General features: G+C 47.3%; 1 protein-coding gene across 3 annotated transcripts in view; it reads left to right on the top strand.

The window, feature by feature from the left end:
• TMEM248 (transmembrane protein 248) overlaps positions 1-7,573 on the top strand; it is a 35,672-nt gene extending 28,099 nt beyond the window's left edge. For all 3 annotated transcript variants that reach the window (XM_044673021.1, XM_044673019.1, XM_044673020.1), the window contains 3 exons: positions 718-901; positions 3,284-3,427; positions 4,865-7,573. In XM_044673021.1, coding sequence (XP_044528956.1) covers positions 718-901; positions 3,284-3,427; positions 4,865-4,885 — 349 coding nt within the window. In that variant the 3' untranslated portion in view covers positions 4,886-7,573. The remainder of the gene's footprint in view (positions 1-717; positions 902-3,283; positions 3,428-4,864) is intronic.
• The last annotated feature ends 9,038 nt before the right edge of the window (positions 7,574-16,611 follow it).

Genomic DNA, 16,611 nt, shown 5'->3' with positions numbered 1-16,611 from the left:
TGATTGACGAAACCCTCGTGCCTGCCGAGATGCAATGGCTTTGATAGCAGATCTGTGCGAATTGGCAGTCACAGACACCTGGTATAGCCAACGCGCATACAGGTGTGGACATGGGCACAGACAGCTAGATCTGGGGCCCAAACCTCCTATCAGGCTTGGCCTCTCTTCCCTTAGGAGTGATCTTTCTCAAAATGAGCGTGTCAGGAGCTGTTAGGTGGCTCAGTGGATTGAGAGTCAGACCTTGAGAAGGGAGGCCCTGGGTTCAATTGTGGCCTCAGAAACTTGCTAGTTGTGACCCTTTGCAAGTCACTTGACCCCCATTGCCTCTCCCTTGCTGCTCTTCTGTCTTGGAACCAATCCACAGTATTGATTCTAAGGTGGAAGGTAAGAGTTTAAAAAAAAAATGAGGGAGGGTGCCCTGTTACCATGCTACTTAGGGTGGGGATTGGGGGAGCTGGGTTTTCCCTTCAGGAAGCCAGAGGAGCTGTTTAGGGTCCTGGGACTTGCAGCCCTTATTTCCCTTTATGCCCAGGCCCCACTGAATGTGGCCATTTGTTCATGTGCCTAACAAACAGTGAGTGACCTGCAGGCCTTGTGTGCAGGCAGCAACTTTCTTGGAGGAATCAGGAAGCCCTGCCTGGCTGCTTTGGGGCTCCCAACAGATTGGGCAGTTGGGTAGTGATTGGCACAAATCAAGGTTTTTTTCCTCCTTCCCAGACAACCACCACATTGCATTCCGGAAACCTACAGCAACGCCACACTTTGGTATAAAGTCTTCACCACCGCCAGAGACCCAAATACAAAATATGCCCAGGATTACAATCCTCTCTGGTGTTACAAAGGGGCCATCGGGAAGGTCTACCATACTCTAAATCCCAAACTCACTGTCATTGTACCAGACGTAAGTGACAAAAGCCTTGTGTGTTCTGTTCATCTTTGGGGTGGAGCTGTGGGTTTCTTTGTCTTGGAACATTTCTTTCCATTGAAACATTCTCTGGAAAGTCAAATGCACTGGGGGTCAGAATAAGCTGGCCACTTGAGGCCAGACGGCTTTAGTTCTGTTCTTTTGGTTTCTGTCTATCTTCATTGAGGTAGTGAGCACCTCCTACATGCCTGCCATTGTCAGGGACATTCAGCATCCCAGAAAACCCTTTCCTGGAGGAAAGTCACACCCTGAGAGCCTGTGCAGGACACTGATATCCCCAAAGACCTCTAGATATAGAATGCACTGAAGAGTACAGGATAGGCCCAGAGGAGCCCACAGACAAGCTCCCCAGGCCAGAGTGGGTGAGGAAAGGCCTCCTAGTGGACAGGGCCATTGGGCCAGGAGCTTGGCTGCATGGGAAGGTGAAGAGGTTAGGAGAGGTGGAAAACAATGCAGGCAGGGATGTTACAGACTTGCTTCCCACTCAGTGAGCCTGAGGTCCTACTTGATAAACCATGGGGTTCTTTTGCCAACCTCCAGGTGGAAAACTTAGAGTGGAATCATTGCAGAATCTCCAAATTGGAAGAGCCTCTAGTCCAGCCTAATGGTGAGGGATCATTCGGTCTTTCCCTAAAGCCCTCCACCTTCCAGAGCACTTTTGTGTACCTCTAATTCTTAGGAGCTTTCCTTGTGTGTTGGACCAAAATCAGCTTTCTTTCATTTCTGTGTTGAAGAAGCTGTGGTCTCCCCTTTTACCATGTTATCTTGTCTGGTCAATGAGGACCTCCTTTTCTGTAGAAGTGGAGTTGGTTGGAGAGCACAGGCGGAAGCTTTAGCCATTTTTCCCCTCTTATGTGACATTTAACAAGCCTTAGAAAAGCATCTACATTGGGTCACTTTATCAGGCCAAAGTCCAAAGCCTTTGTCCCAAAAGCTTAGACAAGAGAAACTTTAAAACATCATTAGAGAATGAGCATGTTGGACATAGAAAATGAGGAGGAGACCAAAGTTCAGGCTTCAGTATTGTGGTGGGAAACAAATGATCCTTCTTGACAGATCTTGCTGCCCCGTGAGCACACTGGCCAGCACCAGCATTGGAGGGAAGGGGCTGGAATTCACATAGACCTTCCCCAGAAAGGTCCCCACCAAGCTCCAGGGCCAGTTTTCATATTAGAAATGTAGGTTCTGGCCAGTTCCCCAGCAAGCTGGCCTTCAAGGAAGCAGAGGTGGCTGGTTTTGCATGTGTGGCATTCTCCTCATGTTCCACTGGGACAAACGTTTGGCCATGCTTGGTCTTCCCAGATAAGTGGGACATTTCTGTGTGAGCTGGGTGTGCTCAGACTGGAGATTGGGTGAGAGGCAGGATACAAGGAGTGGACTGTAGGTGCAGGGCCAGTCTAGTACCAGCCCCCTACCCTCCTGCCATAACCTCCCAACCCTGGGCTGCAGAAAGCAGGCAAGGTGGACACGTGGGCGTGCCAGGAGCTGAGCAGGGCTTCCTTCTGCTCTTGCCTGAGCTGGGAGATGATTGTAGTCAGGAGAGTAGTTTGGATCTCCAGGGAAGAGAGAAGAGGAAAGGAAGAAGGGGGAAGAGGGGCAGCCCAGGCTTTGGAATGTCCAAGAAGGCCAAGGAGAAGTGTTTTCCTGGAGGTGAAGCATTTCAGTTTAGCAAGCACTCATTAAGGACCTGCTGCTGTATGCCAGACCTTACAGGTGCAAAGTTTAAAAATAGGAAACAGCTTTACCTTAAGGAGCTTCTAGTCTGCTGCAGCAAAATAACATGAAGTAAATAGAGTTGTTTAGAAGGGGTGAGAGGAGCTCGGCGGAACTCCTGGCTTTGGAGCTGGGGAATGAGGAAAGGTCTTGGCCTGAGCCTGAGGGACTCTCCCCTCCCTCCTCCAGGGTATCAGGGAGAAGGGGGTGTATTCCAGGCAGGACTGGGGATGGAAAAGGAGGATGCTGGCCTAGCAGCTGATTGCCAGGTTTGGCTGGTTTGGGGTATTAGTATTTCAGCCACATGACTTTTGGTTTCATCCTTTCAAGCTTTGGCCCTGTGGAATCCAGAAACAGAAAGAAAACTCTTTTCCCAGCGTAAACTTGCAGAATATGGGAGTTCTCAAGCTGGGGTCCCTGAACGTGTTTATTAAAAAATATTTTGCCATATAGTTAGTTTCTCTTGTACTTTCTTATCATTTATCCATGGTTTCTCTCGGGGTCTGTGACACCAGAAAGATTCACTACCTTCATACTGAGGCAGGTGAAGGCTTCTCCAGTAGGTTGAGAACAGGAGCCTCCCCTCCACCCCCTCCTCAGACTGCCTGCTGCAGCTTGGTTTTTCAACTCTTTCCCTTTGTGCAGGATGATCGGTCCCTGATAAACCTGCATCTCATGCATACCAGTTATTTCCTCTTTGTGATGGTGATTACCATGTTCTGCTATGCTGTCATCAAGGGCAGGCCAAGCAAACTTCGACAAAACAATGCGGAATTCTGCCCAGAAAAGGTAAGCAGGAAGATGGGAGGGAGATGGCCACCTTTCCCCATCCTGGACCTCAGATAGCGGGGAGATGAGCATCTTTTCCCAGGTTGGGAGGCTTTCATCTTTGCTCCCTACCTGAGAATAAAGGAACAAACTCAAGGGGAAGGGGGTGTCTATTCCATAAGCAAAAGGCCTCAGTAGGGGGCTCCTGGGTAGCTCAGTGGATGGAGAGCCAGGCCTAGACACAGGAGGTTCTGGGTTCAAATCTGGCCTCGGATACTTCCTAGCTATGTGACCCTGGGCAATGGTCCCCATTGCCTAGCCCTTACTACTCTTCTGTCTTGGAGCCAGTACAAAGTATTGACTCCAAGACGGGAGGTGAGGGTTTAAAAAAAAAAAGCCTCATTGCCTTCATCCCTTCATGTCTCTTGTCCGGCATTTTCCTTTGGTTCTCGTCCTTTCTGTGGCCTCTGCCAATCATCTTCCTTGTGTGAGTTGAAGGATCTGACATTGGTTGGCTCTTAGCTTTTTAGACCATGGCCAGGGGAACCATGTGACCCTCTGAATTGTTCTGGGAGCCCCCTCCTCGGCCTTTCTGTGCAGATGCCAGAAGAGAAGGGTGTGGCGTAGGAGTTAGGCCATGGGCAAAGCCCATGGTCAGCTTGGGCAGCACGTCATGGTGGCTAGATTCCATTTCAGCCCCTCCTTAAGAGGTCCATCCCGGCTGATACTTGCAGCCAGCTCTGGATGGAATCATTCACACACGTTTAGCCCCTTGTATATATATGCTGGGCATTTTTACTAGGCAGTGGAGGAGACAGAGGCCATAATAAAATAATCCTTACTTTCAAACTTATATTCTGTTTGGGGGGGGAGTCAACTTGTGCACAGACAAAAAAATAAAGTCATGCTGGTTTTATTTTGTTTTGTTTTGTTGGAGGAGGAAATCATTTGGGAGCGTCAGGATAGATCTCTTATAGGAGGTAGCTCTGGAGGCAGCTAGAGATTCTAGGAGGGGGGGAGGTGAGGGATGAGGGAGTACAGACAGGCCTGGGGTACAGCCTGGGCAAAAGTAAAGGGAGAGGAATGCAATCTTTTTTTTTTTTTTTTTTAATAAATCCTTAACTTCTGTAGTAGGATCAGTCCTATGTATTTGTTCTAATGCAAGAAGAATGATAAGGGCTAGGCAATGGGGCTTAAGTGACTTTCCCAGGGCCACACATCTAGAAAGTGTCTGAGGTCAGATTTGAACTCAGAACCCCCATCTCCAAGCCTTGTGCATTATCCACTGATCTACCTGGCTGCCCCTCAGGAGATGGAATCTAGTACACATGGAACAGGAAGTGGGCTGGTTGGCCTAGGACATGGAGTGTACCAAAGGGAGTAATATGTAATAAAGGAATGAGAGCCCATGGGAGCTTCCCCATCCTAACCAGTCCCCTTTCCTGTGCTCTGTTCCAGGTGGCTTTGGCTGAAGCCTAGTCCTGTGACTCCCCTTTTCTGTGAGTGACCGAAAGAACCGCAATCGTTGCCTGCTGAGCCCAGCCTGTATCTGGACACTCTGTGAATATATTATCTGGCAATGTTGGGTTATTCCAACCAAAGACATTTCAAGTGCCTGTTAATTGATTTGTACATATTTATAAAAGAAAACAATATATTCAGAAGCTGGTCAGATGATGCACTCACTTCGCACCGGGGTGCGACCAGAACCTTTCAATCTTTTACCTGTGGACTTCACCACCGCTGCCGCTGTGTGTTTGTGTAAATAGGGTAATAATGTGGCTACATCTCGCCTGGCTGGAGGCGTCAGAGCTGGGGACAATGCCTTGGCAAATGTCTCAGAGGATACAGATTCTTCATCGGGGGCTGTTTGAGTTTGGTTTTTGTTTTAGCCCAGCAGTAGTATGCGTACAGTGGGGTTTGAAGCTGTCTGCACCTTTGATAGGATATTCCATTTCCAAAGCCACTGATCCAGAGTGGTTTTGTGGCTTAATAAGGATAACAATAATAATAATAATGCCCGTTCTTCAGTTCGCTCTTTGCTTGCAAGAAAAGATATCCATCTTTCTAGGTTTGTTCTTTTTCTTTTTGTGAGGGGGAGGAAGAAGAAAAATTTTAAAATACATATTCACGTTTTAGTACTGCAGTAGTTAGGACAAACCTGTGCTTTTATCCCAAGTAAAGCAAATATCTTTAAAAGATGAATCCCTTTGAGTCATCCCATGTTAAAGTGCTAAGTTTCATTTTTTGTGTGGGGACTGTGGAAAGATATGGCCTTGTTGGCCTTTGTGGCCGGATGCTTCACAGTCATTTTTTCCTTCCTCTCTTGGCCTCTTTCCCTTTTGAAATGAAAAAGTGGCTTCCTTGTTCCAAGGAGCTGAGCCATGTCACCCTCTGGCCTGAGGGGCTGAGAGGAAATCTGGGCCTGAACGAAACAAGAAGATAAGGAGTTGAGCTCATCCCTCCTCATTCTCATCCAGGGCAGCTTCAGGAAGCAGAATTGCACATCATGAATTGGTAACACTGAAAAGAACATGTTTGTGACTGATTTTCATTCCTCTTCCCTCGATGAAAGCCAGATGAGTCTTGGTTCTCCCATGACACTTTGTTCATCTCATTTTTTTCCCTTGATTTTCCTTCTCTCATTGTGGTTTGATTTTTTTTTCTCCCCCTTTTTTAAAAAAGAATTTGTATTACCTTTTCTAACACTCTCTTCTTATGTTTCCTCCTCAGTCTGCAAGAAGGGAGAACATTTTATAAACTTTCCCTACTCATCTGAAATGTGGGTCACCTTGATGACCTTTCATAATTAAGGACCTTTAATGTATTGCCTTGGAAAGAGCAGCCCATATTCTTTCCTTTAATCCTGGGTCCTCAGACTTAGCTAGTTTGGCCTCAAGACTCTGTCCCAGACTCCCTTAGATGGAAAGCTGCTGTGGGCTTTTTCCCAGAAGACTGTTCCGACAGGCCATCGCAGGAATGTGCTGTTTCAGTGTTTCTCCTGAGTACATTTCAAGCACAATAATCATCTTTTTCTGATAGACAATGTTTTTTCTCTATGGTATTTGTTGCTGACGTGACGCATGGGTAACTTGTTGAATGTAGGTTTCTTTCTGGAGACCTTGAGCTCCAGACAGGAGCAGATTCGGAAATCACTCTTAGGCTTGATTTCCAGAAATGTCTTATCATTAAAAGGCTTCCAGATTTTAGTTGAAGCTGCTACTGACTTAGAATCCTGATGAAGTGAAGCTATATGAATAGATTTATAGCTGGTGTATGTATGTGTGTATGTGTGTGTCTCTCGAGTGTGTGTTTAGGGGTGGGAGATGCAGCCGAAAAAATTTATCTGATTTGTTCTGCTCTCAGTTTTGTCAGATATGTATATATGTTGCAGATAATTGATATTTTAATTGAAGGGAGTGGGGTGGAGTGGGGAATTGATAGCCAAGGTAAGAAATGAAGTCAAGAATGGTGCTAGGAAGTGCCAAAAAATACCCCGAGAATCCAACCTTGCTTAAGGTAAGAGTGGAAAATAACCAATGTTCATTATTTAGTCAAACAAGCACCTGTCAAAGGGTAGCAGGTTGGAGAAGATGGGCCCCTGGGGCAATTGAAGGGCTGAGCAGAGAGGCAGCTTCCAGGCTATGGCTGAGATCTTGAGGAAATGGAGGCTTCCTTGGAACTCCTCAAAGGCAGGGACACCCATTCATACCATGGGATTGACTCCTCAGGCTGGTGTCTCTTCCTTGAGACTCGCTCTTGGGTCTGGTAGGGTGGGGGGTGGGGTGCAGCCCCTTGGAGGGGCCCTCAAATGTGGCTGCTAGAAGGTCAAGGACTTAAACGTCAGAGTGGTGGTTTCGGATCATATTGATCTCCTTTTTTGTTCCCTTTCACCGTGTGACTTGAATCCGGCTCGATTCTCTTGGTAAGTGTTTTTTTCCTGTAGTTAGCAAACTGTTGTCTATCTTTTGGCATCCTGTAGAGAGTCAGAGCCTTGGCTGTTGATCATCTTTTAGGTCAATGCCCAAACGGCCGGATGATCCCATTCACTTCTCTCGTTGCATGATGGCTAGTAGTTGATCCGGTAATGGCATTCTCTGCTAGGTTAATTTTCTGTGTTTGTAAGATGTGCATATATGCTTTACTGAATAAAAACACCTGAGTTTACTTAGGTTTCTCTTGGTATTTGTTCTGCTTGGGTTGCTTGTGCTTTTTTGAGGGCCACGGGTAAAGCATACAAAAGAAGAAATAGAATTGAAATACTGGATTCTAGACCATCAGGCTCTGCCCTGAATTAGATCATTGGGAAGAATAATCTAGAAAGAGACTGGTGGTAACGACGGGGGAGGGAGAGGACTCCTCAGTCATACCTTAAGTAAGTGGTCTTCTGTTTCCTCAGCTGAAGGTGAAGGGGTTAGACCAGGGGTCGGCAACTTATGGCTCTCGAGCCCTATCTGGCTCCACCTCCCCACCAGCCAGTCCGGGCAGAGCCCCAGGATGTGCCCCAGAGGGCCCTTCAGCCCCCCCCCTTATTCCAGCGCCTTCTACCTCCATCCTCCTCCTTCCAGAGGCGTTTACGGCTCTCACGGCCAAAAAGGTTGCCGACCGTTGGGTTAGATCATAAACTTGGAGCTGGAAGGGACCTTAAAGGCCATCTAGTTGAACCAGAAGTTTGCTGAAGGTCATACTAAGTAATAAATGGTAGTTGGAATTTGAACCCAAGTCCTCTGACTGCAGAGTCCAATGCTCATTCCACCATAGCCTTCTGCCTCCCCATTCTGAAGGTTTTTCTGGATCTGTTGGTTCTAGAACATATTAATAGAACATCTTTAATGTAGCTCAGCATTTTCTTTTTCCCAGAGTGAGATTTCCAGTGGGCTGCCTTTCCCTGCTGAAAGCTATATATTTACCCAGTGGGTCTTGTCTTCTCTCTAAGCTGTTGAGGTGCTCTCTGAGCTTATCAATTTATTGGAAGAACAAACAGTAGCAAACCTGCCCCCAAAGGTAAATCAGTCAGCTGAGTACAAAATGTTTAAATAGGTAGAAGGAAAAGAGCATCCATCTTGGTTACATCAACCAGTTAGAGCCTTATGTCTTAGTTACCCAAACGGGACTCCTGCCTCTAGTGCCCATCTCCTATTACAAAGCCCCTCAGTTATTCCCAGCATAATTGGGTGTCCTGGTTCTCCTCTCCTCTTGGAGACCATGAGACCAAGGAGGCTCCTCTTTTCTCCTGAAGAGCACTTTCCTCCGTTCCCAGGAAGAGCCCAGGTTGTGCAGTTCAGCACCAGGCCATTCTGATGATGAAATCACAAACAACGCTGCTTTGTGAGAAGCCAGAAATCCAACACCTCAATGGTGCCTTCTGTTTCCTCTTGGGGAAATTGTGTTCCCATAGCAGGGAGAGGTCCAGACTTGGACCGAGGGTTCATTACAGGCTCGCGATGAAAAAACCAACCCACCTTTTTTGTTGCAAAGAACCCAACTCTTGGGGGGACAGGCGAGTGTGCCTTGGCAGAGAATTGGCTTAAAACAGGAAGACTCTGGGCCAGTCCCTCCTCCACTTGCCAGTGCTATATAGATAACCCTTCAGGATCAGTCGTAGAGAAGGTGCTGACCTGTACTCGGAGAGTCGCCTCTACCAGGGAAATCGCAGGGCCAGGCCCTGCTCTGACCTCTTTGCACAGGCTGGCCCTTCAGCAGCTGCCAGGCCGGCTCTTTAGAAATAACCAGCCGTGAGAATTAGCGAGTCAGAGCCTCCCTGGCAGGCTGGCCCAGCCCACAGGCCTGGGCTCTTGGAAGTCAGCAGATCAGCTTCAGCTCCCGTCACTGGGAGATGCAGGGGGCAAGGCGCCTAGTGTCTATCAGCCCCAGCTTCCTCATCTGAAATAATGGAAGGATTTGTAGCCCTGGAATTACTGGGGACTGTGCTTTGTAAACCAAAAGGGTTACCAAAATGTCAGGTTTTTAAACTGCGTGAGAGCTGAGGGATGGATAAGTGGTCTTTGCCCTCTAAAGACGGCAGCAAGCCTGACTTGAGCCCCTTCAGTCTCTGTTAGACACAGAGCCGGCAGGTCTGTGCATTTTCCTGATGAAAGTAACGTTCATGGGCAGCCTGGTGGCTCGGTGGATAGTCATCTGGCTTGGAGATGGGAGGTCCTGGGTTCAAATCTATAGTCTCAGATACTTCCTAGCTGTGTGACCCTGGGCAAATCACTCAACTCCAACTACCAGGTCCTTTACCACTTTTCTGTCTTGGAACCAATACATGGCATCACCTCTAAGACAGAAGGTAAGAGTTTAAAAAATAAAAAGAAAGTCGCCTTCACAGAGGGTCTCAGGGACTGGAATAGTTGAGTTGCTCACATTGTCCCCTCCAAGGTTACTTTCTATCTCCTTTGTATGTTCTCTATATACCTGGTCACATGTATGTGTGTGGAGAGAGAGAGAGAGAGAGAGAGAGAGACACAGACAGACAGACAGACAGACAGACAGACAGACAGAGTGTGTACACACCTATTATGTATCCCTTTTAGAACTGAAGTCCCTTACGGGGAGGAACTTTGATTTGTGTTCCTGATACCGAGTCTGATGCCTGGCAAAATAGTTTTAATCAATCTGTGCATTTATTGAGCACCTCCCGAATCTGGGCAAGGAAGAACGTGAAAGCCAGTCTTGTTCTCTTCCCCTCTCCCAGGAGCATACAATCCAGTTGGGTCCTGATAATGCAGGGGAGCAGGGGCCAAGAGAGCTAGGAAGAGAAGGGACAGTGGTCTTTGGGCTGAGGCGGTCACGGAATTTTGCAGAGGAGCTGGAATATGAGATTTGGAGGGAGGATGTAAGTATGGGTTAAACACGACCTCAGGTCCCTTCCAGCCCTGAAATTCCACGAGACCTTGGAGATTCTGGCTAGGCTCGCTTCCCTTTCTGGATGGAGGTAGAAATGAATGGGAACTGGGTGATTTGTCCAGGGTCAGATGGCTAGTAAAGGGAAATCCTTACAACTCAAACTCAAGCCCTCTCATTCTACATCTAGCATTCTTTCCATTAGCCACTGTTCCTCTCAAAATATGGAGAAAATTTAGTTAGGGAGAGGGCAGGAGACAGGAAGTGAAGATCAGAAGTCATGTCAGCATTTATCAAGTGTCTACTGTGTGCTGAGGATGCAAAGGTTCGAGACCCTCCTTTCCAAGAGCTCAGAGCCCTTTGAAATGCAAACAACTCTACCAACAAGACAAAATTGGTAAATCCTCCAAACCAAGAGTGACGCCATGATTTTTTTTTTAACCCTTTTTTCTCTTAGAATCAATACTTTGTATTGATTCCAAGGCAGAAGAATGGTAAGGGATAGAACTTAACAATTGGGAGTTAAGTGACTTACCCAGGATCACATAGCTAGGAAGTGGCTGAAATCACATTTGAACTCGGGACCTCCCATCTCTTGGTCTGGTTCTCAATCCCCTGAGCCCATGACTTCTTTTTAAAACAAACCATGACAAAGCCTTTCTTCCTTAATGAACTCTACTACTACTCTTGTCTTTTAAAAATTCTACACTGTCCCTTATCTCCTCCTCAGTAAAATGAAGGGATCTGAGCCTTAAATCCTCTGGTCTCTTCAGTCTGAGCTGGGGCAAAAGATCTGGCTCATTGTTGAAACCAGCTCCTGCCTTGGGAGGTAAGAACGACAGTAAAGACTGGCCAGGGGAGTCACCTCTGCTTCTGCCCTGCCTCTCCTGCCCTTTCCCTAAGCAAATAGTCTCCAACCTCACTGGTCAGAAAGGTGCTAAGTCATTAAAGCTTGGATTGGGCACCTTGGCAGTCATTTAGTCTATCTAACATTAAAGTCATTTATTGATTCCATTTGGGATCAACTATAAAATTTAGAGCTGGTAAGAACCTTAGAAATCATTTCATCCTGGGAGTAGCTAGATGGCTCAGTGGATGGAGAGCCAGTTCTAGAGATGGGAGGTCCTGAGTTCAAATGTGGCATCAGACACTTCCCAGCTGTGTGACCCTGGGCAAGTTATTTAACTCCCATTACCTAGTCCTCACCACTCTTCTGCCTTGGAATCAACACAATATTGATTCTAAAATGGAAGGTGAGGGAAAGAAAGAAAAGGTAGAAAGGGAGAGAGAAGGAAGGAAGAAACAAGGAAAGAAAAGAAAAACCATTTTGTCCAAACTTCTACAATAAAGAAACAGGCCTGTCTAACCTTGCACAGCCACAGTCAGGATTTGAATCCAGCTCTTCTGACCCCCAAATCCAGAATTCTCTAGTTGTCTCCGTATCCAGCACCAAATTACTCTGATAGAAGCCTTAAGAGAAGCATTAGAGATGACTGGTCACAGCCCAAGTTTGAGGGCCAGCACTCTTCCCCTTATACCTGTCCTGCCTCCCTGAGAGATGATTCACTACGAGAAATCCCTGGTAGTGAATGAGGAAGGGAGAGAACCAGACCAAGTGATGAGGTCAGCCAGCAAAGCACAGACAGGCAGTGGTTTTAACTGATCAAAATGATTCCATTAAATGGCTCCCCCAGATTGGCCCGGCCATGAGAAAAGTTCAAGCTGCCTGGTTTACCATCTCGAGTCCACTGAGAAAAAGGAAAATATTTAAAGCGCAGCACTATCTGGCAAATGAGATGTTGCTTCCTGAATGACATCTCTCCTCCTCCCCCCGTCTCCAGGCCTTGTTGGAGAAAGGGCAGAGGAACAGTTCTATCTGACTTTTCCCAGTGGAGATTTAGGGAAGCCAGTCTCGTTCTCTTGCCTCCTCCCACAGCAGCTCCTTCCCTTGAATACCACCATGACAAGACTCTAAACTCCAGTTGGGCAGCTGCTAAGTGTGCCTGGAGAGGCCTGGATCTCCCATTTCTGTGCCTCTCCTTATAAAATGAATGGTGGTTGTTTCCTCATTCCCCCAAGCTCTAATCTTGTAAGTTTTGGTTTGGGGGAACCTGCTCCAGATTGGACCTGAACAATTGGGTATGAGTATCAGTTGCACCTCTTCTTCCTTTGATAATTCTTGCTTGGATTCCAGAGATCCAGGGAAGAACTAGAGAATGGTACAGAGCTCTCCTCTTCCCTCCTTGATTGTCTGCCACCATCTTCTTTCACTATATATACCCTAAGGACTGTGGGGCCTTTCCATATGACTAGCAGCTGAAACCGTCCATGTGTGTTGTCTTCCCCATTAGACTGTAAGCTCTTGGAGAGCAGACACCCAACTGTCTTTGATCTGTATCCCCAGGACTTAGCTCAGCGCTTTGCACATAGTAAGCATTTTTTCTATCCATCCATCTATCCATTCATCCATCCATCTGTCCATTCATCCATCCATCCATCCATCTATCCATCCATCCATTCATCCATCCGTCCGTCCATTCATCAGTCCATCTGCCCATCAATCCATCCATCCATTCATCTGTCCATCCATCCATCCATTCATCCATCCGTCCATTCATCATCCATCCATTCATCAGTCCATCTGCCCATCAATCCATCCATCCATTCATCTGTCCATCCATCCATCCATCCGTCCGTCCATTCATCAGTCCATCTGCCCATCAATCCATCCATCCATTCATCTGTCCATCCATCCATCCATCCATCCATCCATCCATCCATCCATCCATCCATTCCCCTTCTCTCTTCCCTAGCCCCTCTCTCCAATGAGATATCTTAATGGATTGTTACAAAGATCAAATGAGATATTTGTAAAGTGCTTTGCACAGTGCCTGGCCCATAGCAGGTATCATAGAAATGCTTATTCTCTTCCCCTTCCTTGTTCTCTCTCTGATTCTCCTTTCTCTGTGCCTCTCTCAGCCCCTCACACTTGGAGCAGGTCATCAAATGGGGGATAAACTGAGGATCCAAGAAATCTTCATAAATGTAAAATACTTTGTGTATCTTAAAAGCGTCACATACATAGGGGCCAGCTAGATGGTTTAGTGGATAGAGTGCAGGGCCTGGAGGTGGGAGGTCCTGGGTTCAAATCTGACCCCAAGTACTTCGAAGCCGGGTGACCCTGAACAAGATACTCAACCCTCATTGCCTAGCCTTTACTATTCTGCTTTAGAACCAATACATAGTATTGCGTCTAAGATGGAAGGCAAGGGTTAAAAAAAAGGCACCACAGAAATGTGAGGTATATTGCTGTTTCCATGGGGATATACCCCTATGTACATAGGTACAAAGGAATAGACAGACATAGCTAGAGGGGTGGGGACCACTGATTTACTTGGTCTAGAATAGAGAAGAAATTTCTGCAAGTCACAGACATGAGACAAGCCTGAAGGCATCAGAGTATTTGAAGTGACTTGTCCAGGGTCACATAGCCAACATCCATAAGAGGCAGCATTTGAAGCCGAGTTTTCCTGACTCGGAGGCTAGTTCTTTATCTACCACACAAAAACACCTTCTAAATGTCAGTCACATACCCGACAGGGTAGGTACTACAGGTCAGATTATCCCTACTTAACAGGTGAGGAAACTGAGGCAGCTTGCTGGGAATCACAGCAAATATTGCTGCAGGATTCCATCTCCAAGTCCAGCATTCTTTCCCCTCTGCCTCCCAATAGTGACTGAGCATCCCTGGGAACCCTTTATGGTTTAACATCCATCTTCCCCTAAGTTATCTCATTGGAGCCTTCACCACTGTGGAAGGTCAGGCAAAATAAGCAATACCATCCTTATTTGATAGAAGAGGAACCAGGTGACCTTGCTCACCGTCCAGAGGAGTCAATTCCAGCTCCCAAAATTCCACTTGTGTCTTCCTCTAGACCAGTGATTCCCAAGTGGGTGCCACCGCCCCCTGGTGGGTGCTGCAGGGATCCAGGGGAAGCGGTGATGGCCACAGGGGCATTTATCTTTCCTATTAATTGCTATTAAAATTTTTTAAAAATTACTTTCCAGGGGGCTGAGTAATATGTTTTCTGGAAAGGGGGCGGCAGGCCAAAAAAGTTTGGGAACCCCTGGACTAGACTCTACCACTGACAAAAAGTGCCTGAGCCCTGGGCCAGTGTTCTTCTCCACAAACAGCAGATGGTATTCCTTGAAGCCCAGACATGCCAGGACCAGATTCTTTATTAGAGGCTGTGTGGTGTGAGGGCACAGAGTCACGAGCGATCCTACTTCTGACCCTTAGCTGACCATGTGGCGGTGGGCAGGCCAATCCCCTTCATTCTCTGGGGTTTATTTTCCCCTCTAGCCACACTTCTTTGTCCTGGCCCCCAGGGTTGTTCCAGAGCAAGTTCTTTGTGAAAACCCTTATATTGTTCAGTTGTGTCTGATTCTTCATGATCCCATTTGGGGTTTTCTTGGCAAAAATGCTGAAGTGGTTGGCCATTTCCTTCTCCAGTTCATTTGACAGATGAGGAAACTGAGACAAAAAGAGTTTGGACTTTTCCTGGCAGAGATACTGGAGTGGTTGGCCATTTCCTTCACCAGCTCATTTGACAGATGAGGAAACTGAGGCAAAAAGAGTTTGGACTTTTCCTGGCAGAGATACTGGAGTGATTTGCCAGTTCCTTCACCAGCTCATTTGACAGATGAGGAAGCTGGAGTAAAAAGTGTTAGGTGACTTGCTCAGGGTCACATAGCCAGTAAGCGTCTGAGGCTGGATTTGAGCTCAACAAGACGAGTCGTCCTGATTCCTAGCCCAGTGCTCTATCCACTGAGCCTCGAGCTGCCCCAAAACTCTTGAGTGATGTAAAAAAGTGAGCTTTTTCTCTTGCCCCAATTGTCTCTGAATTGATTGTTCGATAAAGTTGCTTAGGAGCGCGTGGCAGAAGGCCGAGGCTCTGCCCCTCATTTGCTCACTGCCTCAGTTAGGCTCTGGAAGGGAACATCTCAGCTGAGATTGGAGCACCAAGAAGGAATGCCCGAGGCAGACTCAGCCCACTCGGCCCCAGAGATCACCCGGCCTGCCAAGTGGAAGGGAGTCGTTCTCACACCCAAGATGGTGTAATCAAAGCCGAACTCCGAGCCAAGATGTGCGTGGCCCTTCCTCTGGGGGTCAGAGGACCTGGGTTCAACTCGGATTACTATCATGGCGGCGAGTCATCGTTCAGCCTTAATTTCTTTCTCTGAAAAATAAATGGGGGTGGACTAGATGGTGGTTCCTTTCCAGCTCTGAATCCCACGAGTCCATACTGGGGAAGAGGAGGGAAGGAGGTGGATCATGGTGTCCCCCTCGTTTTGTGGGTGAGGAAACTGAGAGGAAAGTGATTTGGCTGAGATGACGTAGCTTGTAAACATCAGAGGTGAGTTTTGAACCCAGATCTTCTGGCTTTTGGGGAGAGTGAGAAGGGGGAGGAGAGTCAAGGGAGAAATCACCTTCTCAACTAGGACAGGTGGGGGATAGGCGCAGGCAGGCGTCCTTTGGCAGAGCATCAGTACCACTGGGGGGTGCAGAGTCCCTATTTCGCCGGAAGATGGCGCCCCAAAGCCTTTCTGGCCCACGCTCACTACTCCCTAACCCACAGGCATTTGTATGTCTTCTAGGGACTGCCAAGCCCTGGGGACTGGAAGCGAATCTTGGCCAGTGAAAGAGAGGGAGGACAATGGCCCAAATCTGGGGAGCATCAGAGTTAATGAGCAATTTGTGCAACAGAGAGAATAAAAGGATTTGGAGTCAGAAGACCTGAGTTCTAATTCTGACTGCTATTTACATACTACCTATATTTGACCTTGGGCAAGTCGCTTCCTTTCCCTGGACCTCAGTTTCCTGTTCTGCCCAATGAGGGGAAAGGATGGAGGATATGTCCAGCTCTTGTTATGACCCCAGAATCCTAAGAACTAGGGTAGGAGCAGTTCTCTGGGGTCCATAGACTTCTAGAAGTACTTGGAAAAAGCTCCAAAGACCACTTTGAGTCAGGAATTCAAATCCAACCTCAGATACTTAATCGATTTGTGATCCTGGGAAGTCAAGCCCTTGACTTCCATCAATAAAAATAGAATAAGAACAACATGAGCTTATATAATCAATAGGATATACCCCAGATAATCAGTGAGGAAGAATGGGAGGAAAGGACGTCATCCAGAGGGTTGTAAGACAGAAAGAAAACAGAGGCTGCTCTGGCTCCACTGGTTCCCCAGGAGCCCTCGGGAAGAGCCCCTGGAACAAGCACTCGGGGCGACCCCCACACGCACACAGAGATGGATTTAATTTTACTTTGAAATAAAAATTCTAGAAATCATATCTT

The sequence above is a fragment of the Gracilinanus agilis genome, chromosome 4 (genome assembly GCF_016433145.1).
Source record: "Gracilinanus agilis isolate LMUSP501 chromosome 4, AgileGrace, whole genome shotgun sequence".
Lineage (NCBI taxonomy): Eukaryota > Metazoa > Chordata > Mammalia > Didelphimorphia > Didelphidae > Gracilinanus > Gracilinanus agilis.
Note: the sequence above shows the minus strand (reverse complement) of the source record. Positions and strands in the feature narration are given on the sequence as shown.